The sequence below is a fragment of the Mirounga leonina genome, unplaced genomic scaffold, assembly GCF_011800145.1.
Source record: "Mirounga leonina isolate KUSES-001 unplaced genomic scaffold, KU_Mleo_1.0 Mir_447, whole genome shotgun sequence".
NCBI lineage: Eukaryota > Metazoa > Chordata > Mammalia > Carnivora > Phocidae > Mirounga > Mirounga leonina.
In genome coordinates this window covers 12,197,984-12,225,412 of record NW_023270757.1, presented here as the reverse complement: position 1 = coordinate 12,225,412, position 27,429 = coordinate 12,197,984, and the positions used below count along the sequence as shown (strand labels likewise).

General features: G+C 36.8%; 1 protein-coding gene across 1 annotated transcript in view; it reads right to left on the bottom strand.

Moving 5' to 3' along the window:
- PTPRD (protein tyrosine phosphatase receptor type D) overlaps positions 1-27,429 on the bottom strand; it is a 1,111,022-nt gene that overhangs the window by 151,148 nt on the left and 932,445 nt on the right. Inside the window, exons 16-21 of the mRNA XM_034987987.1 lie at positions 25,495-25,521; positions 21,514-21,631; positions 18,407-18,994; positions 17,868-17,968; positions 16,808-17,067; positions 4,294-4,384 (exon numbers count right to left, since the gene is read on the bottom strand). Coding sequence (XP_034843878.1) covers positions 4,294-4,384; positions 16,808-17,067; positions 17,868-17,968; positions 18,407-18,994; positions 21,514-21,631; positions 25,495-25,521 — 1,185 coding nt within the window. The remainder of the gene's footprint in view (positions 1-4,293; positions 4,385-16,807; positions 17,068-17,867; positions 17,969-18,406; positions 18,995-21,513; positions 21,632-25,494; positions 25,522-27,429) is intronic.

The window sequence follows — 27,429 nt, the reverse complement described above, 5'->3', positions numbered from 1 at the left end:
TGAGCTCAGCTGGTCAGATGTAAATCAAATAGGTAAACACTCTTTGGGTTATATAGATAACCTGTGCCCACATTGTTTTGAATCTAATTTCTAATGTTCTAATATTTTCAACTTTGAGTTTATTGATGCAATGAAAATTACGTGAACTATAAGCTCTTTTATGAGAATTCCAGTAGACTGGGCATCACTTGTTTAGCAAATTTGGACTATCTGATGATACATTCAGTTAGGCTGATCAATTATGCACCAGTGAAGAGGAAATAAAACAAGGCCAACACTTAGCACTATCTTTGAATCCTGTTGTCAGGTTTAGGTTTACTTATAATAATGCTAATCACAATGATAGCTAATATTTATTAAGCACTTAGTTGAAGCACTGTTCTCAGAAGCCTAAATATTTATTAGTTCATTTACTCCTTATAATAAACCCTATAAGTTAGGCTATTATTATATCCCCATTTTATAAATGAGGACATGAAGGTATAACAGAAGTGGCGATATATAATCAGTGCAACTGGTGAAATAAAATGAAATTACATGTAAGGGATTTTTCAAATTATATTTTTGTTTGCTTAATGGTTATACAATATCAAGAAAACACAAATGCAACATTTAAGCTAAATCAATAATCTAAATTGTTTTAACTCAATCTATACTTAGACATATGTAATTTTTGTGCATCTGTTCTCATTAATGTAGCTGAATGTGTACTTAGATTTCCCTTTCCTGGATTCTTTTAACATGTTATTTTAAAAATTCTGATGCCAAATATTTAATAGTGTACTGGAAAAGTCATTACAAAGGTTATTATTGATATGTAGTAAACAATGAGCCATTACTTTAAGGACAAACGTACTGCAGATGAGCTGAACAGCTTTTTGAAGTTGGTTAATCAGAAACATTTACCCTCAGTTGTTTATGTGACTGTGTCCCCTCTTCCACTTCACTGATCAAACCCTACCTTGATTTTATCCATATTTCACATGTATGCAACTGTCATAATTCATCCATATCACTGTCATCCCCATGAATACCTTTTGCTAGGGTTTCTTTAGAAGACTTGGAGGAAGTACCTTAGAATAATATATTTGGGTTTTTTGGTGTTCCTTAGATGCAATGCAGCCGTTCCTTAAGGTCAAACCTGCAATATCAACTCTGCCCCCGGAGGTTGCTGTAATCTCTGCAGGATGCTTCCTGTGTTATATACTTTAAATTGGTCAAGTGTACTCAGATGTTACCAAAGTTACCCAGTATGTTGAAGTTACAACTACAAATGACCACATTATTTAAGAGCAAGCCTTTGAAGTAAATGCGATGAAAAGCTTATGATATATTATAAAACCTGCCCTGAATTAAATATAACTAATATTTTATGAGTCATTCTGTCTGAAATTCAGTTTGACTATCAACGTCTGCTCTGCCCAGTCTGACCTTGACAACAGAAGTTCCAGTGCATGAATTTATTATGTGGAGATTATCCCCAGACAAAGGATAAATGAGCTCAGAAGATAATATTGAGAGTGGCTCTGTTTAGGAAGCCTCTTTCCGTTTTTTATGGGCCTAGAGCTGAGGCATACATGTGGAAATCCCCTTAGGCCACCATTATATTCGGTGATACGGTTTCAACCATTTGAATTATAGGCCTTTCTAAAAAATCACTTGGTCAAATACATTTAAGAGAGGAACATTGCTTTGTCAAAGCTGGCAGTACCAAGCTATAGATAACATTACAACAATGCTTTTATTATCCATGATGGGGGGAAAAATGTCTGTAGGGATCAGAAACTGGATGAGTAAGCATAAAGTGAGGTCATAGACTAGTTTCATTTGTTCCCCTACACAATAGTTACAAAACGTATTGGAGGTAATTCCAGAAGATATATCAAGGGCTTTAGTTTTTTATCAGAAATAATTTTCATTTTCCAGTCAATGCATATCTTATTTCTTCCACCATTAATTCTACAATGTGATCTCAATTATATCAGTAAGAAAAGTGGGAAACAACCCATCCTGACCCCAAAATTTTGAATTAATAAATGTTCTTTATCAAACTATTACACAGATTAATGCACCACAACTTGTGGGATGATTAAAATGACCCGTTGTTATGGGAATCAGCAGCACAGACCCATAGAATTTAATTGCAGGAAAGCTCAATGTCATATAGCTCTATACTTTAATCCATTAGTATTGCTGTGCATTTTGGAGGTTAAAACCTGGCTATAAAAGAGAATCAGCTTCCTATTGCTAGCAAATGGTTCTACTTCTAGGAAAAGGTTATTATTTAAAAGTATTTGACATAATTTTTGGATTGGATTTTAATTCTTTGATAACTTGTTTTTTGCTTTTTGTTTCTTGTTTTTAACAGGAGGAAAGATTCATAGATTCTACAAGTTACCTTTGCATTTTAAAAGCAATTCCAATGGAATTCAGTAATTTATTCAAGAGCTGATTAATTAATAAGTAATAATATAACAATCTCAAGATTAACTGATTAGTCAGTTGCAAGTAAAAGCATGCCTTGCTTCAAAATGTTTAAAAAAGGGGCACCTAAAAAAAGGGAACGTGATATGATGAGCACTGGGTAATATACTCAACTAATGAATCATTGAACATTATATCAAAAACTAATGATGCACTATACTTTGGCTAATTGAATTTAAATTTTAAAAAGCGGGGGCACCTGGTTTGCTCAGTCGGTTAAGTGTCTGCCTTCAGCTCAGGTCATGATCTCGGAGTGCTGGGATCAAGCCCCACGTCGGACTCCCTGCTCAGCGGGGAGTCTGCTTCTCCCTCTACCCTTCCTCCTGCTCTTTCTTTCTCTTCCAGATAAATAGATAAAATCTTTAAAAAAAAATGTTTACAAAAGACCAGCTGACATTTTGCATATTCAGATGGAAGATTACTATTCCTCTAACATAGAAAAATGATTTTATTCCTTCTTTATTAATAGAAAAAAATTATAACATAAATTACTTGACATTATTGAAATGATATGCCATTTTACACCCCTCCAGTGCTTATCTAATCATTAAAGAGTGACATAAAAGCACAATCCTAACCTTGAACTCATCTCCCCTTCTGAACTTGATCAAGTTTAACTCAGATAAATGAAGTGGGTGAAGATGAACCATATGTCTAGAGAGGATATATGTCTGCCAAAAGAAGCTAACAGCCCTTATCTGTCAGATCACAGTCTCCTTAGTGCAGACATGTATGAAATAAACATCTTTTCCCTGTAATGCAGCTAAGGAATTTCTTCTTTCTCCTGCTCCCTTGCACTAATTTAAAGTAGAGAAAATACCTGGAAACAACAGGTTGGGCTATAAGATGTGGCCTATGTTGTAAATAAACTCAACAAATTAAAATTTCATATGTCCCTAAGTGGGGGCCTTTTAATTTGCTTTCTGAAGTGATTCAAACCAGCATCATGTTAAAAGAGCAAAATCTTTCCTGTATTTGACTGAACCACAGCCATTAACTTGCTTGGCCCTTTGGGTATATGGCTTAACATTTCTGATCACAGTTTTCCCATCTAAATAGAATGTATAATATTTAGGTCTTTTTCCTCATACTATGTATTAACTTCCAAAAAAAAAAACCAAAAATAAAAAACCAAAAACAAATGTTCTTTTTGCAAAAAGAGTATTAATTAAAATACACCTACTATTGTTGTAAGATTGCAGAAATTAAAATCATACTATTTGGTGTTTGCTGTGGTTTTTGTTCTATATTTCTGTCTTGGCTCAAAATTTGGGGATATGTTTTGTTTGCCCCTGCAGTTAAATGCATTTTTGATTCTGAAATCCTACAAAATATAGAATAAGGCAAATGTGCTAATCAGCATAATTCTCTGAGAAACTGGTCAAGAACGCGTAGTAGGTCAGATGTTGAACTCTGGTGCAAATTGCAATTTAGCATTTGTAACAGCTTCAGCTACCACTACGCTAATTAAGCAGACCTTGGAGTTCATAGCAATGATGATTATTAAGTCTTTGCTGACAATTCACCTTGCACACCTTGCATCATGTTTTACAAGGGACAAGGCGCAAAATATTAAAGCCAACAAAGATTAGACAGGTTGTAAGCTTTACTGCAGCTACATGTCTTTTAATTAAAGCAAAGAGTTCTCTGTTGGGGTCCCTAGAGGTTATCAGGCCCATAGCACTGAACCATCCAACCAGCTGACCAGCCAACCATACAGAAGTCAGCACCTTCCTCCCATACAGATGAAGAGTATGTTTAATAAATTAAATAACTAATGAAAGACACAGCCAAAAAACACATAGTTACCTCATCTAATTCCATTTCATCTGGACTCTCCCATGGCTTGATAAATTTCCCACGAGATTTCTTCAAAGGCACAATTATTATGTAGTAACCTCTGCACAAGAATGGACAAAAATAAGATTAGATCAAAGGGAAAAGAAAACGGGTATGTCCTTAAATCTTCCACAGACCAGTGATTGAGAATGAAAGCAAATTATGGACATGGAGTGACTTGTCCATCAATGAGAAATAACCACCTGTTTGCTCAATTTTAAAAACAACATGGGTAGACATTTATGTGTGACTTCAATGATCTTGTATGGTAATACCACCATGGTTGACTGCTCTTTATTAGGTATCTTAAACAGAGCAGAAACAGTTTGTTAGGACCCTGGTGCTGGGCACATACAAGTTTAGTATACTGAAATCCAGCATCACCAGCTGCTGAACCAAGTATTTTCTATGACATCAATTTATAAGGGGATTTTATTTAAAGAAAATGTATAATAAAAATTACTCTTAGCTCATACAAATGCCTAGATGATGACAATGATTTCATTTATACTAAAATACTTTTTATTTGGATAAGAAATTAAACACATAAAAATTACCCACAACTTCACAACAGTTATATAATGATGTAATTGTTTTCTACCCATCAAATTGCAAACCTTAAGATAAATACTGCAGAAATTTGGAGACAATCACTATCTGAGAGCCTTCAAAATAGATCTCAAAAAATAAATGTATAAGAAGGGCAAAAGAAATTGAGTACTCACATTAAGAACAGTCAACTAAAATTTAAGTAACTATAAAGGTACCTGTTCACAAATAGATATGGGTTATTTGAAAAATTGTTTTGCAATTTCCACAAAATGTATGCCCCGCTCTCGTATTCATGGTTCATGACTCTGCTTGATTTTTGGTAGTAACTATACAAGAACTTTAAATGTATGTGTATAATAGCTAACACATCAATCATTTTCTACCTCTCAGGTATTATATTAAATGTATACAGTCTCAAAAATTATATAAGGACAGGTAACAGACAAAAAGATAAATCCAGAGAGACTAAATTATAACCCAAGTTAGAACATATAGTAAGGGGATACAAACCTATACATATCTTAACCTTGGCAAGAGTCCAGCTCTTTTTCTGTTTCATTTACTCTGTATTATAAAGTACTTTAAAAACTCCATTATTTTGTGGAGACTTGTTGTGAAAATCAACACAAACACACACACACACACACACACACATTTTTAAAAGAGAAGGTTGCCACACAGGGAAAAGAGACCACAGGATGGGCGCTACCAACCTTGCATCACATTGTATCACAGAGACCAACAGCACACATAGGAAGGCCTCTTTCTACTACATCAAAACAAAACCTGCAATAAACTCAGTAAAACCTTGTGATAAAGATCTCTGTTTCCCTGTGGGAAGAGCCAAGATGTCCATCGACAGATGAATGGATAAAGAAGATGTGGTATATATATACAATGAAATATTACGCAGCCATCAAAAGGAATGAGATCTTGCCATTTGCAATGACGTGGATGGAACTGGAGGGTGTTATGTTAAGCGAAGCAAGTCAATCAGAGAAAGACGTGTATCATATGACCTCACTGATATGAGGAATTCTTAATCTCAGGAAACAAACTGAGGGTTGCTGAAGTGGTGGGGGGTAGGAGGGATGGGGTGGCTGGGTGACAGACATTGGGGAGGGTATGTGCTATGGTGAGCACTGTGAATTGTGCAAGACTGTTGAATCTCAGACCTGTACCTCTGAAACAGATAATGCAATATATGTTAAGAAAAAAAAAGAAGAAGATAGCAGGAGGGGAAGAATGAAGGGGGGGGAAATTGGAGGGGGAGATGAACCATGAGAGACAATGGACTCTGAAAAACAAACTGAGGGTTCTAGAGGGGATGGGGGTGGGAGGATGGGTTAGCCTGGTGATGGGTATTAAAGAGGGCATGTACTGCATGGAGCACTGGGTGTTGTGCACAAACAATGAATCCTGGAACACTACATCAAAAACTAATGATATAATGTATGGTGATTAACATAACAATAAAAAGGGGAAAAAAAAGATCTCTGTTTCCATAAACGGAGTCTAGAGATGCACCGTCCAGTATGGTAGCCACGAGCGAGACATGTGGCTAGCCTGAACTGAAATGTGTTTGCAGTGTTAAAGACATCAGATTTTTAAGATGTAGTATGAAATGTAAATGTAAGATATCTTGGCAATACATTTTTAATAGTGACCATATGTTAAATGATAATATTCTGGATATGTTAGGTAAAATAAAAGATGCTATTAAAAGTAACTTTACCCATTTTCTTGTACTTTTTACTGTAGTTGCTAGAAAATTGAAAATTTCTTTTGCATGTGGCTTTCATGGTATTGAACAGTGCTATTTCAGAGTGTTTTGGTGAAGAATGTGGCACCTGGAGATACATCTGGCCCACAACTGAAGCTCTGTCACTAATTTGCTGTGTGATCTTGGGCTGATCATTTAACATTCCTTAATCTCAGTTGTATGCTCTGAAAAATGTGAGCACAGTATGTGGCAGGTAGCACCAAACTGATGCAAGCTGCTGTTGTTAGTGCTGACCATAATCGTGGGAGAAATGCATCTGAACTACATTATTCAAGTAGGACTTAGTGACATTCCCCGAGATGCAAGTTCAGGAACTTGTCAAACATTTTTTCTCCCTAATCAAGAATTCAGGTCAAACCAGACAACTATACTGGAACCTTCTCTCCATGGTACTCTGAGCAACTAATCAACAGACTCCCAGAATCACATCACCGATCCAATCACTTTCTTTCCTACCAATAATCATGATGATGGAAGAGGATAAGAAGGAAGAGTTGGAGTGTATGAGAGAGGCCAGTATCTTGTACTTTATGATCCAGAGTAAGTTTCCTCCTCTTCCTATCGTCCTACCACCTGAAGGATTTGCCAAACAAGTCCATCATGTTAAATGAGCCTGGAGAAGAATGACAGGGGCTACAACTGAGCGTACAAAATAACACTGCAGATGTACTTGATAAACACACTCATCAGGGAACCTCTTGCTTTTCACTACCAATTGCACCAAGTCAGGACTGCTTCTCTTTGCCTAAAGTAAAGATATTACATATTATCCAGAGCTCCCATTGTCCTCTTTCCAAATCCTGGAAATCAAGGTTAAGATGATGAATTCTATTAATTTTTCCTCTGCTTTCATACTTGAGTTGCTATTCTTGTACATGAAAAATGAATCCATTCTTTTCTTCTGCCATACTCCCCAACTGTTCATTTAACTTGTGGCTGGGATAAGAATTGAACAGCCTCCCCCATAGCAAGTAATTAACAGTGTTGCTGGATTATGCATGGCCTTTTCTGTCTCCTGATGTCCAAAGCATTCATCTAGAGCAGTCAAAGTGGAGCCGCATCAAAGCAGCTCTCATTCATTGAAAGAAATCTGTCATAGGGCATTTGGAACTACGTATTATAAGAAAGTCTGGCCTGGGACTAAATCCACACATTTTCACCCATGTTCTCTGCAACCATGGCTTTGCAAACACCCATCTCTTTGCCTTTCCTGAAACCTGGTTTTTCCCTGACAATCCTGCTTCCCTCACAGGCTTCTCATGTGGTGTCTGTTTATTCATGCCCCTCCCCCACCCACTCACCTCAGATGGAGGGCCTAGGGTTTCCCTCCTGGCTCGCTGTTGCTTCTTCCAGGTGTTTTTTCCTCCCCCCTTAAGCTAAAAACAAAAAGCAGGCCAAAAAACAAGTGCCTGTTTTTTTGAAGCTCATACATTTCAGCTATATTTTTATTATTTTATTATACTCTTCTCTCACTGATTTTTGTCATCTATGAACCTCTTCAGAAACCTCCTTCTCCCCCCCTCTCTCCCTCCCTCCCTTCCTTCCTTCTCTCTCTCTCTTTCTTTCTCTACCCCCTCTTTTTTTCCCCCAGGGTCAATGGTCTTCCTTTGCTCCTAAACTCTGCCATTAGCGTGGGTGATTTCAAGCTCCAGAGGGTACCATGCATCACCCAGGGTTCTCAGATCTTTGATTCTTCTTTTTTGGAGACTGCATCTTCCACTGTATATTAGCTAAAATCTGTAATTGCCCTTCTCTGTGCCTGAAGCCAAGGAGCTGCATATGGCTTTAGAAATAATGCACAGGGGAGAATGATTTTGTAAATTCATATTCAGCAACTCCAGGCCTTTGATGCTGCCTGGCCAACCCACTACAATTTCTCCAGGTACCTCATCCTTCCATTTTGTACAACAAGTTTTTCAGACTCTCTCCCCTGGCCTTGAACCTTAGACATCCTTACCTCCTCACTAGAAGATAGCTTTATGTTTATGTAAAGAGAAAATAAAAACATTCAGACTAAAACTCTCTCATCTTCCACCTACCAAACTATAAGGCTACTTGCATCTATATGTAACCACAATCTGTCCTTTGGGCACAGTAGAGGGGCTGGCTCTATTTGTGAAGGCCATTCACTTTCTTGAATTGGTTCCCATCATCCACTCTCTTAGGAAGTTGACTATACATCATACCCCCTCTTTCTCATATGTCTCAACTTCTCCCTCCCCTTTGGCTTCTATTAGCTTCCAACCCTGTATAAATACCTGACATTTAAAAAACAAACAAACCACATCCCACTCCAGTCATCTTTCTTGCTCTATCCTACCCCTTACTACCCGAATTCTGAGGAGACCTGTGTTTCTTGCTGTTCTCCATTACCTCATCTTCTGCTCACTTTCCACCCAATTATATTCTAGGTTCTGCCTCATTAGCCTACCTCATTGCCCATGCCAGGGTCCTCAGTGACTCTGGTAGGACTGCATCAAAAGGAGAGTTTTTGACTTTTGTCTTATATGATCTCTTAGCAGAATTTGAAAATGTTAATGAGAGCTTTCATGAAACATTCTCAGCCATTTCTTTATACCCAACTCTTCTGGTTTTCCACTTACATCTCTCAACACATTAATCTTATTTCTTTAACAGGATTTATTACCCACTACCTTGCTATTAAATGGTAGAATTCCTCAAGTTCTGGCCAAAGACTTCTCTTTACTCCCTCTTCTTCCTACATGGTCTCATTCTAGCTCAGGGCATCAGTTATCAACTAGATGCAAATTATCTGCTGATTCATATCTTCATCCCAGAATGCCCCCTCCAACTCCATTTCTTCCTGTCTATGTCACAAAACTACCTCAAATTTACTGTGGTTAAAACAAAACAAAGGATATGCTTCCAAAATAAATCTCCCACCATTGTACCATGATCCATTTGCTATAAACCTAGATGTTATCACTGACAATTTGTTTTAACTCTTTCCCTCTCTCATATCCAATGCACCACTAAGTCCTATTACTTCTAGACTCTATCTATAGTCCACTTGCTTCTTCGTATCCCAGCAGCCACCACTCTGGCCTCTTTCCATGTCTCAAGCTACCTTTGTCTCCTGACTTTCTCTCTTGAACCTAACTGCCTCTAGTCCAGTCTCTGAAATTTTCATTTTGCAATAGACAACTGACTGTACCACTTCCAGTTTTAAAACATTCCAATGGACTCTCATTGCTCTTAATATAAAGGCCACAAAGTCTCATAAGATTCGGCAACATCTTGCCTGAATCCATCTCTCTGTGCCCTTTGAGCTACATGCTGATGGGTTTTCAGTTTTTTTTTTTTAATCTTATTTTATTATGTTATGTTAATCACCATACATTACATCATAAGTTTTTAATGTAGTTTTCCATGATTCTTGAATTTACTTTGGTCTATTCTGTCATCAAACCCTTGATCATTCTGTTCTAATTGCCTAGAACCTTCTGTCACTTTCACAAGTCCAAAGTCCTCTCTTTCTTCAAAGAACAACTCACTTTTTACTTTCTAATTGAAACCTTTCCTGACCTCTCTGATTAGATCAATTTCCCCTATTATATGGTCTTAATGGACATTTTTACTCCATAGTTTTCTTATACTATTTAAGACATGTATATTTAAAATGTACTGCTAAAGCAAATATACATATAACCTCACTGGATTTTTTTTTTTTTTTTTTTTATCTCTGCCATTTTATCACTGAGTCCTTTTTCCATTGAAAAGTGGAAGTGGGTGGAATAGGTGGCTTTTGGGAACTTACATATCTCTTAAATCAGGCAGTCAAAACACTCGGAGCCCTTCTCTCCAAGAACTTTCAACTCTCGACCTCAATTCAGCATTTGCTCCTTTCTCTAAATCAGCAATGACGTGGCCAAATACTGTTTATAGAAAACATACTTCTTTTTGCAAAAGTTCTTTTCTTTACAAGTGTAGTAATGATTCTTATTCTAATCTCATGGGATAATAAGAAAAAAAAAGATGACTCAGATAGGAAAAGTGAAATGGGGAGCTAAGATGTACTCTACAAATTGAAATCAAATTATATGAACTGAAAGAACTTGCTTGAAATGGAAAAAAATGTTTTTGGTTATAGATCAGCTTTATATATGGATAAAATTAAAGTTTACACTATGCTTAGCTTATCTGACTCAAGCTTGAAGTTTAAGCTCAAAATACATTTTTTGACATAGACTTTAACTATTAAACTAATAGAAAAATAAATAACTTCAGAATCAATATATCTGTAAATGCTCTGACTACTTATAAAGTAAGCTGTGTTTTCCCAGTATATTAGATTTAATTAGGTTAAATCTAACCTTCAGAATTTTAATTATATTAAGTAGAGTTTTACTAATTTTATTTAATATGTTATCACCAAGGGGCCCAGCTCCATATAATTATTTGGGAAGGCGAGCTCTGGTCTTTGTGGCAGTCCCTCTTCAAATTCAGCCAGGCTTTTTGTATTAGCAGAATGTATTAGTATTCTTAAACTCATTATTTAACTAGGAGGTCAAAATCTGTCTCAGAATTTAATGATGAATTTAATTCCTTGCATAATATCATATATATATATGAGATATATATATATATATATATATATATTTTCCATGGTTATTTGGGTATATTTTGTTTAAATCAAATTAATTTACCATAGAAAACCCAAAGCAGATTAAATGATCTTTTCAGTCTGTGTTTAAATTAAGGTTTTCAATCGTTTTAGCTATGTGTTGTCAGACAAGTTAAAGTTACTTAATTGCTTAAAGCCTCATTTTCCTTTTTATAAAATGGTGGATGATAATGCTGGCCTCTGAGAAGTCTCTCCCTTTATCTCTCATCTAAATTCTCATGACAATCTGTTGATCTTATTGCCCCATAACACTTCACACATTTCCATGATCTATGACAGCACATGTGCCTAATGACTCCTTGTTCTAAGGTTTGTGTGGGGCAGTTCTGTCCATTCTTACTTGTCCTTGAGTTCTTAATGGTTTATCAATTGTCCTAGAAAAAAAATGTCCTGGTCTGACCAACAAATCATGGTTTGTGTAAGTCATGGCTCAACATGTGGGCTTAGAGCCAGACTGCCTGGTTTCGAATCTTTCCTCTTTGGCTCTGCTCTCATGTGGCCAGGCCATGTTGACCCACCTCAAAACTTCCTCAGCCATAAAATGAGAAGCACCCTTCTTGTGAAGATTTCATTAGTTACTGTGTGCTGTGCCCTCGAGCAGCAACTAGTAAGCCCCCTGTCACTATCACAACTATTTAGTATCAACTTTATGATTGTGTCCCGGCTGCTTAGAATCCCTGAGCCTCACTTTACTCACCCATAAATGGCATGAATACCTACCTCAAAGGCTTATTTTGAGACTTAAATAAAACATTCAAATGCCTTCAGTAAACTGTAAAGCACTACACAAGTTTACACCTTTACCACTGCAGCTGACAACCATGTGATGAGTGAATTATTTCTCATTAAACATTAAACAGATGATACATTAATACATTAAACTAGTAATAGTGCACACATTTTATGAAGCACCTTTGTAAGCCATGCTTCCAAGAATATCTTCTTTAAAAGAGGAAAAAGTAGGCCAACCTGAAAGCCAAATTAGTAAGACCAAAGACATTTAAAATTCATAAAATGCTCTTATTCATTTCTATTTTTCATAAATAGAAAATGATTACTATGAAATTAAGTTATATTAGGTAACTTCTGACAGCTTATCTCTTAGTGCAATCTGTGTGGTACATTTTTCCTTACCACCCAGAGTAAAATCCTGCTCTGTAAAGTAAGGGAAGTTCCCTTCGTCACAACTTGCTTCTGAAGAATGGTGAAGTTGCCAGATTTTCCGACTCGCATTCTGCCCCCTCTATCTATCTATCTAAGTAGAAGCCTGAAGCACCACAAATTCCTGGCGGCAGAAATGTAGCCTCTCCCTGAGGGAGGTTCACCACTTCTCCACACAAAAACCACTTATGAAAGAATACAGAAGCAATGAGCTTCGACTGTCACATTCACGAGACAGATTTGTTTCTGGGTGGTGGGAGGTTGGGGGTAGGGGTCAAGACTTCCCAATTAGCTTGGCCGGAAATGAGAAAGCATGCTTTCTGTTGATAAAAACAACCCTTCAATCACCAAAATTTCATTTTACCAGAAAACAAATTAGAAGAATTTTTCTAAAGAACTTTCACCTAAATGCAGGTTAGCAACCCAGCCGACAGCTCTGGCATCAAACCTGTCTTCTCTCCTCCTTTCTCCCCTGGCTTACTGAACAAAAAGCTACATTCCTGCAAGTGGCACAGCATGGCACACGGCTGCCTGCAATAATGGACTGCGCCCAACGAAGACAGGATGCGTAGCTTTATGTTATCATCCCTTTAAGAAGTCCAATGTATGTAGATTATTTAGCGTTTTTATTTGTTCATTTTTTTCCAGCAGGAGATTTGCTTTTCATTTCCTATGGTTCTGATACTCTTCCCACTCAAATACTTTCCTAGTTTTGTCTTTTGCTCTTTTCCACAGAGTGACTAGAATATATTTCTGGGAATCTTTAACTCATTTCTAGAACACATTTTTTCCCCACAGTCATTTGCTTTCTTTTTATGTTACGAAATGGTCTCTTGTCTTTGTTACCAAAGTTTTACCTCTTTTCCCTGACTCCCATTTCAAATATAGGAGGAGGAAGTACATAAATAAAGCAAAGAAGAAAACTGAACAAGCTAAAGAAAAGCACTAAAAGATAGACTATATTCTACAATATTCTCGACTCATTCAGAAGTTGGGAAATGAACCAAAAATCTACCACCAAAGGACTAAAATGCCTTTCTCAGTAATGTCTAACACATTCCACCAAGCCAGTTGGATAAAGAGTCACTCAGTGAAGACATTCTTTTCTTAACTCTTGAAAACTAATAACAAATACTACAAATTATACTATATTATTTTCATCTTTCGATTGCTCTTTCCGTGAATAGACAGTTCATGTCTATTTGCCTTTTCTAAATCTTTCCCACCCTCAAGACTCAGATTACATATTAGCTCCTTCTAGATGTCTCCCTGACACCCGAGCTGGGCTGGAACTCTGGCAGGACTTACTCCATTATATTCACATGATCTATTTTTTGTATCCTGAAACAGCATCTCTCCAACCCCACTCCCAGGAACCAGCTAGGCTTCTGTCATTCTTTAAGCCTCTGTTTTATTGTCACTTTCTCTGGAACCTTCCCCAAGCTACTAAACTGGGGTTGGGAGCTCCTCCTTTGGCCTTCCTTATCGAGCTAAGCTTTGGTATCCTAAAACTCCATTTCAACGGACTCTACTTGTCCAAGTTCCCCAATTAACTATGTTGTGTAAGAGCAGTAAGAAAGTCAGCATTGTCTCTACTAAATCCCTAAAACATTGTCTGGCACTAGGATGGGAGATTAAAAAAAAAAAAAAAATATATATATATATATATATATATTACACATATATATAATATATTAATATGTAATATATATATCTATCTCTACAGATGATTTAAACAAAAATGGATAAATATAACCTCACTTTCATATTAAATTTTGTTGGAATAAAAATTACACTAATATTCTATTCTCATTTTCCAGTTTTCTGAATGATACAAGAAGAGGAGACAAAAAAGGGGATGTGATTTCTCACTGAATTTATTTTAGTCATAATCTTTTGGAAATTCCACCATCTGGTAAAAATCCTCCAATTATTTATTTATTTATTTATTTATTTATTTATTTATTTATTTATTTATTTATTTTTAAAGATTTTATTTATTTATTTAACAGAGAGAGAGAGCGAGAGCAGGAACACAAGCAGAGGAGTGGGAGAGGGAGAAGCAGGCTTCCCGCAGAGCAGGGAGCCCGATGCGGGGCTCGATCCCAGGACCCTGGGATCATGACCTGAGCCGAAGGCAGATGCCTAACAACTGAGCCACCCAGGCGCCCCATAAATCCTCCAATTATTTAATCAAATAAATAAGAACAGAAGGTCTTCTATGGAAGAATGGATTTTAGTTAAGTCAAAGTCACCAATTATTAGACTTTTCTAAATTTCAACCAAGGCACTATATTAAAAACTTCTTGTTTATAGTTTTACTTTTTAATAATGATTTTTTTCTATCATCTTTTTAAAATTTTTTGAAGCTTTGGAAATTTCTGACTGTATACACCTTCTTGAAAAATCTTTTGCCATGAACTTGCCCTGGCTTGGTTCTCCACTTAACTTTGTAACAGACCCTACTGTGTGCTCTGCCAGCTCTTTTCTTCCTGAGACATTTACTTTAAACTTTGCTTCATATCTTCACCCCATGTCTCAGTGACTCTGTCTTTTTCCATAAATGCTTTGTTGTTGTGTTAATGATTCTCAAATTTCTATCCATAATCCTAGTAATTTCTTTAAACCCACATCTCTAAGTAGGTATTTCACTGATACCTCATGTAAAACATACACAAAATTGAACTCAGTCATTTCCTCCTGACTTCTCATCCTCTAGGATGAATGGCAGTATCATTCACTTTTGTCATCCAAACTCAACTCTCGGAGTCATCTATGACATTTTTCCTCTGCCTTGATTCCTCATTAAAGTGGCTACCAATTCCTACTACACTACTGCTCTCATCTGCCTCTGCATCCTATTTCTCTCATCACCATCTGACTTCAGAATTTTGTTATTTACCTAGAATCAACCAAATATGCAATGATATCCCAACACTTTTCTCTATGTTGCTCCAATATCCTTCCAACATATGCCTTCAGGAACCATCTTCTCTAAGAGCTGCTCTAATTATGTCACCAGATTGCTGATAAACGTGAAGGTCCCAACAATCCATGAAATATGTATAAACATCTCATAGTTTATTCTTGACCTTCAGATCTTTCATAGCAAGTTTCATCTAAACATGATCATGTGGGATACAAGAAATGAGAAAGCAAGGAGATAACACAATCTCTAGCATGCAGCAAATACCCAATAAATATTTCCTAAAATGGAAAAAAAGGAAACTTCGGTATTATATAAATGATACATGCCACTCTCCTGAATAAACACATTTACTGAATTTCCACTGTCTCCCGGATATAGTTCCAAGTTCTGAGTGCAACTTGGCTCTTGTATACCTCTCTTACTTCTCTTGTTCAGGCCTTACAAGATAACTCACTTCCTTTACTAATGAGCCTTTGCATATAATCTTTTCACTCTGATTTTTTTGTATGTGTCCTACTCATCTTCTAAGATTAAATGAGAAACCTCTTTGACCCATTTCATTATCAGTTAGCTGCTCTTAAAATAGAGTCTAACTCCATCATTAGCATGTATTATATCTGTTTCTCTGTATCCCCCACTCTATGGTAGCTCTTTGGGGACAGAGTCAACATCTTCTTTTGTTCTCCATGGTCAACCACAATACTCATACTTAGCATACTGCAGTGAAAATATTTTTTTTCTTTTACTGGCTAAAACCACCTAGCTATACTGATTATAAAATGTATTGGCTATAATCAACTAACTATATACAACCAGTAAACTACTTAATTGACTGGATTTCATTTTTCACTTCAGGCCCACTGGCCTCTACACTGTACTCCATCTAAAACAGAAAATTTGCCTTTTCCAACTTATTTTTTCCAACATCATCCTGAACTTTAACTTTTGAAATGTCTCCTTTCAGCATACATATACAACAGTGTCAAGTACCATTTGTGCTTATCTTATTTCCCAAAGTTTCCTTCAGCTTCATAATACTTTGTAAGACTTCCTCTCCATTTATAATAAGACTTGCCAAGTATTAGAGTTATTCAACTAGTCACCTTATTCTGTATACAATGACATAAACTCCTTTAGAGTAAGGATCACATTCTATTTGTCTATTTCTACTAAGTTACATCATTCCTGGGACATAAAAAACACTCAGTGTTAAATTAATGAGAATCTGTGTTATAATGAACATGACAACTGGGTGTAATAAGGCTTAAATAAAACTGAGAGCCTATGCGGAAGAAGCTTTTACTCCACACACAGCAATAGAATCTCTCATAACTTCTGTAATACTGAGGTTGAATTCTGTTTTGTTGCTTACTTGCATTTGCATCCTTCAGCCCTAACCTTTCAGTCGACTTACTTTATATTCTCATTTGCAGGTACTTCAGGAAGTTGCACAGTAATCATGCCATCCAGGTTGGTCTTCCCAATGAAGGCAGGCTTGGTACGTAGTACGTCTGGTGCAGTCTTTGCTGTTACCCTGTGTTGCAGCCCGCCAGCACTGTTCCCACGATTGGTCAGCACAAATGAATATGACTTCTCAGGCTTCAAGTTGACTATTAACTTCTGGGTAGCCCGGCCATCAACTTCTTCTACCATTTTCCCATCATCATAAAGAATCTAGAAGATACAACCAATCGAAGAGATTTGGTTATCAGAGAGGCAATGTATGCTTTCTAAACTAATGTGCACTTGGTTATAGAATATGCATGTCAAATCAATTCTAATTTTGGGCCATTCCTAAGCCCTTAAGTGTTCATAAATTCTAGAGATTGAATGAATTCTTCTTTTGTTCTTAGTGCATAATTATATAATGTTTCTAAGTCTATAAAAAATACAGAAAGAAATGTACAATATTTTCAATATTTGACCTGTTGCTTGCATACAATCTTAATGGAAAATGTGCAGAAATGCCCTAGGTTTTCAATGTATTATCCATATCACCTTTTTTTCTAAATGTTTCTATTCCTGTTCCTAAGTACACTTTTGCCTTCAAAATGTTTCTCTATTCTTTATTTCATAGACTTTCACTTCTTGGTAACATCTCTCAATATTTCTCAATTGCAAATTAAAGTTTAAAACATACAAAGAATTCAGGCTGATAAACAAATTTTTAAATCCCAGGATACTGCATTTTCAAGATGTAGAAACCATGTGAATTTCATTTTCTGGTGGAAAAACACAAGCACTAGCTTAGATGTAAAAAGTCTTGGAACTACAAGGTGACTGACAAGTAATACCACCCCTAGGTTTCAGCTCCCACCTCATCTTTCAAGTGGAAACCAAAAAGGAGAAAAGCAAGTGTTTGTGGCTGAAACAAAGTGGTGTGCATTCTTTCTGAATAACTTACTCAGGTAAACTGAATGTTCCCCCCCTCCCCGTTTTACCCATGATATCTTAAAAAGTAGAAAACAACTTACTTTGAAAGGCATGGCAGAATTATAATTTTCTGGAATTTCCCAAGACAACAGCACTGAAGTCTTCATTACTGCTTTGACATGAAAATTTTTTGCAAACACTGCTGGAAAAGGAAAAACAGTGTATTTACACTACTCCTAAAAACGTATGACCTGTCCTTTTCCACCATGGACCATTGGGCTTAAGCTAGAAGCCATTTACTTTGGTCAGAGAGAGAGAAGTGTGATTTGCCTACCTGTTTAGACCATTCATGTTACTACCTCATTCTCATAAAGATCTCTCTTTTCTCTCCAATTCAGTCACCTATATTGTATTTTCCTTACCTGAGAACATTGGGTTGCTGTCAGTCAGACTTGCTTGGCATTCTATAACCAAAATCTAAGGCATCCAAAACATATTAAGTTTTATATACTTTACCTTTTGGCTTTTGCTGAACCTATGAATATGAATGGTCCGGTCAGTTATTTATAGCTTCAAAATACTGATTTCCAAAGACCGACATTCCTTTAAAGGAGGAAGGCCATAAGCAGACAAATCCTACCTTGATCCACAGGCAGTGTCCTGAACTGGACACTGGGACTATATGGCCCGGGCCCTTTGCTCGTGTGAGCACGTACTTTTACATCATATGTGGTATCTGGTTTTAAGCCACTGAGTGTCATAGTGGTATCAGCTGGAACAATAAGCTGCTCCATTGGAAGAAGAGGGATGTTGATATCCCTATACAGAAGAGTATACTTGGTGATGATGCCATTTCTCTCTGCCAGGACAGGTGGCTGCCAGGATAACTGGACAGAGGTTGAAGTGGTGCCTTCTGAGTGGAGGTTTTGAGGGAATCCAGTTGGGACTTCTTCTGGAACAGAAATCTCTTTCACTATCTCTTCCCCGAAGCCCACTTTGTTTCTGGCTGAGAGCCTGAAGATATATGATGCTCCTTTATGGATGTCTGTGGCTGTAAAGTGATCTTCTTTCTCAGAGAACTCAAGAGTAGTGAGTGGTTCCGTATCTTTCCGGCCAAATTTTAGACGATAACCCTGAAGAGGTCCGAATGTGTCCACAGGGGGGTGCCATTGAATGAGAGCAGTATTCATTTGAGTGTGGTTAATCACAAGCCGGGGTTTCCCTGGAACTGGAGTACATGGGAAGGAGTGGTAAGACCAACCTAGACAGACATTCATTCACATTTTAATCACTGCTGAATGGGAACACCACTCCACAAGAATTCCCATTACATTATTTATTTAAAAAAAGACTTGGTCTATATACCTTTGTGGAAATATGCTTCTTCTCATACTTAACTATTAAAGTAGGCTGAGATACCAGAATTTGATAACAGGCACAAATAAGCTTACAAAATAATTTAAGGGAATTAAAAAAAAATCTTGTATCAAACCTTCACACATAAAAAGGTTCATGCCACAGAGAAATGAATCCAAGTAAAGATTAGCTAATTAGCTACAGCTAATAAGAATAATAATTATAACATATTTAATTATTGGGTATACGCAATGTACCAGGCACTGTGCTAAGAGCGTTAGATGTAGTATCTCATTTGATTTACATTTTGACTTGACTACACACACTGATTAGTTATTATCTTCATTTTCTATAATAAGAAAATGACACCCAGGGGGATAGAAAACTGCATAGTCAGAGGTATAATAAGTGAGAAAGCTGTAAGACAATCTGAATCCATAGCCCAAACACTTAACTATACTCTTATGTTGCTTGTAAGTTTTTTTTTTTTTTTTTTAAGTAGTGCAAAAAAATGTTGCTTTAAGTTATTATGGTTATAATTGTACTTTTTGTCTATACTTTTTACCTGGGGATAAATCATGACTAAGGGATGATTTTGACTAGTTGGTTGGCAGACAATAAAACTAGAGCTTTTCTCTGAAAGAGATTATAAATCTGGATTCTCACACCTCCAACCTAGGTCCAGTATGAAGACAATATGTGTGCAGACATCTAAAATATAAGCATTGTCTTCCTCAATACCCAAATCACCATTGATTAAGAAAGTTCTGAAATGGAAACACCAAAATAATCCTCTATGCGAATAACATCCACAACTCTAAATAATTTTTTGAATAGTCACTAAAAAGTGATGAGCCAGTGTTCGTGCTATGGAAATCGACAATGCCATTTCTTTCTCTGGGATTCACACCCCTTGGCTATAAATTCTCTCCTTTCTCCTCCTTATTATAGCACCCCTATCTTAAGGGCAATAGGAGCTTGATGCTTTATGTAATACATCTCAGACTAATTAAGACACAATTATAAATATAGATGTAGGAAATATATTTTCTTCATTTTGGGATTTAATTTCAAGGGTTTACACTTAGTTGTCTACATTTCAATAGAGGCTGGTTCCATAGCCAGTCAGCATGCCCCCACTGAACATATATCTCCTAAGGAGGGCATTAAATTAGCTTGATACAATGCTATTCTTAAATTTAAAGGAAAAAAAAAAGGAAAAAAAAAAGCCCAGAAGACTGCCTTAAAGGAGTTTTGCCATCTGTAATCCTGCTGCTTGAGGCAGTTCCAGGTGGCAGGATGTGAAGCAAATCTTATGACATTTAGACAAATTTGGCAGTGAGCATGGCACCCAGGAGGGTACTCAACATCACAACTGTTCTTTGCTTTATGCCTTTACATAGAGGTGTGTTCCTAAAAAGTTGTGTGAGAAGCAATTCGGAAGGAGTAAATCAAATCATAGTTTAAATGTTCCATGGGAGATTGTGATATAAAGGGATTGGAGGAGAATCCTTTTATAATTATGTCTTAATTTATTGGTTTTACAATGTCAGGTCTTCCTTCATGCTGGCTTTTCCTAATGTGAGACGATCGAAGTAACTCTAAAGAGCATTAAGAAACTTTGTTCTTCAGAGGAGCAATCTGATATTTTGTAGCCATGTTGCTTTTCTCTCTTTTCTGTTCCCTATCTTTTATGTGATTTGGCCTCTTCAGAATCCCCACAGCAAGGAGTGAGCAGGAGAAAATGGCAAAATAAAACAAAACAAACAAAACCCAGAACTGTAAGTCATCAACTCAGTTCAAGATGGCAGCTCTTCTAAAAGGGTTTGTTGCTGAGAGAGGTTGAAGCTAATAAGTGACATCCCTGCCCACATGATCATCCCTCTGGACATTCATGGGACTTGCTCTTTCACATCATTCATGTCTCAGCTCAAATAACTTTTTTCTAAAAGACCCTCTCCGATCACTCTTTTCAAACGGTCCCTAGGGGCTATCCTATCCTTAATGTTTACACACCTCTATTTTTCAACTTCTCGCTTACTGATGCTTTATTATATACTCATTTGTCTATTTGTTAACTATCTAGTTCTACTCAGAAAATAAGCTTCAGGAGGGAAGAATATTTCTGCTCTGTTGATTGTTGTGTCCCCGGTATTGGGAGTAGCGCCTAACACGTAGTAGGTGCTCACAAACATACTTGTTGAATGACTGACTGAGTAATTTGGGCAAAATATGTCTTGATGCTTTTCTTCTGAAATGCATATCAAAAAACACAAAAGTTGACCACAGTCCACTTTTTCTTTCTGATAGAATTCACCATACCATTTGGGAAATTCATATTATTGTCACCTGGAACATGTTCAAGGCACATATATGCACAAATATGGTTACCTGCCCCAGTGGTGGACACCAGTTTGGGCTTGCTGCGAGCACCATCTCCTTTGGTGGTGTAGGCTGTGACAGTGAGGGAGTAGGAAGTTTCAGGCTGTAGCCCAGAAATAATCATGTCCTAAAATGACACAATAGAATGCCACTGATTCAAAACACCACAAACACCCTGGGGAAATTCAAAGCATCCATCCACATTCTATGCATGCTTAAATACTTCCTGTAGCCATGCCAAGTACTGGAAGTATCATGCCCATTGTTCATGCTATGAATGATGTGTTTTCATGCTGACATTAAAGTGAGGTCTTCAGCCATCGCAAGAGGTAATCCTAAGAAGTAGTAGTTAAAAACATGAAACCTGAGGCCAGAACTCCTGAGTTCTTGAATTTAAACCTGCATCTCCTTATTTCCTAGTTTGGTGATCCAGGGCAGGTGAGTTAACCCCCTCTGTACCTCAGTTTCCCATGTGAAAGTTGGAATAATAGAAGGATTAAATGAGTTATATCAGGTAAACACTTACAACTATGCCTGGCTCATAGTGAGCAAACCATAAACCGCAGTGATATTATGCCAGGGGCTCTCAATATGCATCCTCTATAGCCTGGCCAACAGACCGGTGATGGGGCTGATGCCAATGCAGTCTGTTTTATCACCATGCTAGCATTTTGCCAAATGGCTGATCTGTTGAACCTAGATATCTTGACAGCCAGAGAAGTTTCTTAGGACTAGAGTAACATATTATTGGTTAATTATATAGACTATGAACTGAAATCATTATACACTAAGGAGAATTTTCTGGTGATTTGGAGTAGGTCATAAAACCAAAGAACAATATTTTTTTTTACCACATCATCATGGAGTTGTGCTCAATTAATCCTATTTAGAAAATGTTAAATGTCACAAACTATTTATCAAAACTCTAGATTTCTCTTAATTAGGGCCCCCAAACTGTGAGGGTTACAAAACTTAGATCCGTTCTTCCAAACTGGAGATTGTAGGCTTCTTTACATAGAGTAGTTACTAACTTCTGTTATTTTCTTTAGAGCTGCTACACACATGCCCACATCCCCCCACAAAAAACACATAGCTATAAAGATCTCTTTCAGATATTTGGCACAGCTATGTTTTCAAGTTGAATATGGTTAGATTTAAGAAATAATACAATGTCATTGTCTTCCACATTTGAAGACAAAGCAAGTGAGAGTTCATGGAATGGACTGGATTGTGTGGAGGACAGAAGGATTTTTCTGTGTAAGGCTGTAAGGGGCACCACTGAACTCAGTTGTTGAATCTGATCCCAAATATGACAGCTTTTGACTGTGTGCTTTTCTCAAAATAGTAGGGATATCACTGGAGTGGAAATTTAAGAATTTCAGATATCCTCCTGAACAGCCATTGGAAATATTATTCTGCCAGATGAATGGGCTAAATTTGGGAGAGAGATATTATTTTCAGGACCTTGGAATGGCTTCACTAATATTACAGAGGCTATAAAAACCATCCGAATCACCCAAGAGTAGCATTCTAAATAATAGCAGATATACTGGGTATTCCAGAAATTATGATGGGAAAATGATAACATTATTGTTTCCAGGGTCCCTCTCACATGTTACTGGATTTTTGCTGAAAGTAGGCAAGGCTGGGGGGGGGGGGGGGGCGGGAAGCAGGGCTTGGTTCTATCACCAAATCGTGTGGCAAGAAATTTATATACTCTGAGCCTTATATAAGTCTTTTTCATTTATCACATTGGGATTAACCACACATGCCCTTCCTCTCACATAGGCTGTTCCAGGATAACACAAGTAATGTAATTTGAATCTGGTCAAACCCTCTGCAGTGGTATAATCGCAGCTGGACACACCTCTATCTGCCTGGATCACATCATCTCTTGTGTTATGTTTTCTTTCTTTAAACGGTGGCCATACTTCCTTGGTGGTTTCCGTATCCTCTGTGAGGTAGTGTGGCTGATACTATGTCTACCATTCCTCAATCTCTTTGCCTTCTCCTAGCATATCTCCATTCAACTTCCTGCCTGTTAAAAATTGGCATTCCCGGATGTTCTGAAACAGTTACCGGCCTGCTGTGTTTCTCTCAAGTCCTAAAAAAACCCCACATTTCCAAACCTTAAAGAATTTTTTCTGTCTGAAACTCATTTCTAGTTCTGATTTCCCATCAGGGCTCCAGTGGCATATCCATTGAAAATATGTGCTGGACATTTTCCTTTGACTATCAATTGTTCCCTCAAGTTCAGCTTGACTGAAGCTCAAATGTCATTTCCAGGAGTAAATTCCCCTCCTTGCTTCTATACTTTAACGAATGGTATAGCATATTCCAAACTTACGAGTGATCTTGATCTCTTTTTCTTCCTCAAATTCTTAGCGGGTTTTTGCCAGTTTTTCCTTTAAAATATTGACCAAAACTGTCCCTTTTTCATTTTTGCTGCCTCAACTTCATTGAATTTTTATTATGTTATGACGTTAGCAAAAGAATTGTTTTTATTTGTTTCCCTGTTTACTATCTTCTTTCTCTCTAATCTATCCACTATGTCATTGGCTTTAAGCTGCAGGTAATGACCCATTTAAGTAGGTCATGAAATCAATTTACTTAGTCATGACCAGCATTTTAGAAAAGAAATAGGATAAACTTTCATACAAAATATTAAATTTTATATATGTATAAGTAAGGTATTATTTTGTAAGACCTTTATTTTAAACATACGAATGCATTGGTCGTGACATATAATGCATTTCTTACTATGGATTACAGTAAAAGAAGTTTATAAAACAGTGTCAGTTCCATTAAAACTGATACCTTGCCCATTATATTTACCAATATTCTCAGTGAGAGCCCTGCATTTTAGCAAAAAGAAAAATATTTACTAAATGAAAGAATACACTTACCAGCCTTTATCTTATTTCTATTTTTAATAATTTTCTATATCTCTCCAGTACTGAAGTTAAAAGCCAGTTCTTTAGTTTGACACTTCAGGTTTTCCTAACATTATATTAAATTTATGTCTTAGTCATACTTAGCACTAATTTACTAACCTGAACCCCTTCATTCATGTCGAATTGGCAAGCTCATGTCACTTGACTATATCGCATTCTTGACCTGCCTCAATGATTATGTCTCACATACTCATCTTTAAAAAACCATCCCTACCTCCAACTTTCCAACATACACACACACACACACACACACACACACACTTTTCCACTTCTTCAACCCTTACTTATTTTTTAAGTTCTCGACAAAGTTGCAAGACCTCTTCTACGTTCTTGGTCCATGGCCTCTGAACTCACAGTTCTTACTGACAACGCCACTCACTTATTAATTAATTACACATTGCTTGAGGTCATGACTTTTGTTGTATTTTATGGAACTTTCCCGAACTTTACATCCTTCCTAGCCACCTAGGATCCTATATCCCCCAAGGAAACCTATACATAGTAATAAGGTCTCAATAAATAACATAATCCAGCCACTGAAATATTTAAAAAAATTCCTCCCTCAGTGAGATATTTTCTGCCTCTTGGCATGACTCATTCAATTTAACTCAAATTTCTATGAGTACAACAGAATTGCCATTTCTTGATATAATTAGTACCAGAACTGCATGGTGTTATCCACTGAAGATGTAACCCTGGGGTAGGATTTATGAGTGGCCTATATCACACAGCTTGATATCTCTTGTCTGTGATGCCTCCACTTAAAGCATGCCTCCTCTAACTGTGTCACAGGGTAGTTAGTAGCAGCCATCAGAACAACATGAGCTCATGATATTTCGTATGCAATCATGCCAATTTCATAAAACAAAAATCTAAATTAAAAGTATACCACATAATGAAGATAATTTAAAAATAATTTGTTAGTTCATGCATCCAAGCAAACTGTGATGACATATGACAAATAAGTGAGAGAGGGGTAACAGAAAAAACAAGCATTTATAATCTCTTTTTGACAAAGCAGCCCAAAATTACTCACATGTTCAGTAGTATCATCAAATTCCCACTGATTGAGATTAAGAAGGTTGGGGAAGAGGAAAACAAAATAAAAAGAAATGAAGAGAAATCTGTAGCCTTACAAAGGCAATGTTGCCTTCCTTAGATTAAAAAAACAAACAAAAAAACAGAACAAAAAAATAAGCAAGTGTGTACAATAAAATTCCAAAGAGTAGGTGTGTTATGCTTCCATCCTCACCCCGAACTGAGAGGTCAAAAGTAAATATGCTTTGTATTTGTTATAATTAAAATCAGCTAATGCAATTTTTGAATTTTTCATTCATTGGAATGAATCAATAAGGTATAACGTACAGCTAGTGTTTCTAATCATACATTACTTTATGACATTTATTTTGAGTTTTTCTCTATGTTATGCAATTAATTTATGTCACTAATTAGATTAACACCTTTCATAAAATATTGGAATGTTATAGCCCCAGGGAAGTCTTGCAAGATGCAGTGGAATTTCAATGAATATTAAGAGAACACACGAGGTGGACAAAAGAACAACGATCAAAACCATACACATAGGGGCGCCTGGGTGGCTCAGTTGGCTAAGCGACTGCCTTCGGCTCAGGTCATGATCCTGGAGTCCCTGGATCGAGTCCCGCATCGGGCTCCCTGCTCAGCAGGGAGTCTGCTTCTCCCTCTGACCCTCCTCCCTCTCATGCTGTCTCTCATTCTCTCTCTCAAATAAATAAATAAAAATCTTTAAAAAAAAAAAAAAACATACACATAATGAGGGGGAGATGAACCATGAGAGATTATGGACTCTGAGAAACAAACTGAGGATTCTAGAGGGGAGGGGGGTGGGAGGATGGGTTAGCCTAGTGATGGGTATTAAAGAGAGCACATATTGAATGGAGCACTGGGTGTTATACGCAAACAATGAATCATGGAATACTACATCAAAAACTAATGATGTAATGTATGGTGATTAACATAACATAATAAAAAAAATAAGATAAAATAAACATACACATAAGAAAAATCGGCAAATTAATAAAGAAAAGCCAAAGTAGAAGAGAGGGGGAAAATTGTGTTGACATTTAAGGCATTTTGTATCATATAATTCCATTAACCACCATCCTCCACAAAACACTGACAGAACTACAGGTTTATAATGTAAAATTATCTAGGACCTGATGGAGTACATCAAAGCATCATGGCCATATCATTTTCTTTTTCATAATTTCAGACTTACAAAAGAAAACATAGGCTTTAATGGTTTTATTAATTTCATATTGTGAGTATTGTTTCACAGACAGTACAGAATATTTAGAAAAAGCAATGCTCCTTTTCCAGAGTCTAAAGGGCTATGAATCTAAAGACATAAGTTTACAGAAGTAGACTTCAAAACCATGCAACTGGATTTGGAGCTGATTAAGTGAACAACTCATCCAGATCCCTTTAGTTAAAATGTTTCAAAACCAAAGGAAAAACTGCATTTTTGTGAGTTGATTATATTAAAACATTAGGGTCGATGTTTTCCTTACAGCCACAGGGACGTAGATTGCTCTTTTATTTGCACAGAGACAAGAATGCAAAATCTGGCAATCTGACATAATAGTTCTCACTTGGCTCATAGTCCTTCTCACTTTGACACAAGGAAGGAACTTTTTACTGAAATAAATTTCAGATTTTCCAAACCCCCTCCTTTTCCATGCCCACATACTGATTTGCTAGATAAGCATAGTACTCCCCTATTCATAACATCCCATCACTACTGGACCCAGTATAGTGAAGCTATCCACAGGTTATATGCAATCCCCAGTAGAAGCTATTAATTGAAATCTTCCTCTTCTTTTCAAGTAACTACATAGGATACAGGTGAATTTATTATGGTATTATCTTTGAAACCCTTTACACACACAAAAAAATTGAAACATGTAATGCTCTGCTTTAAACAACAGATTAC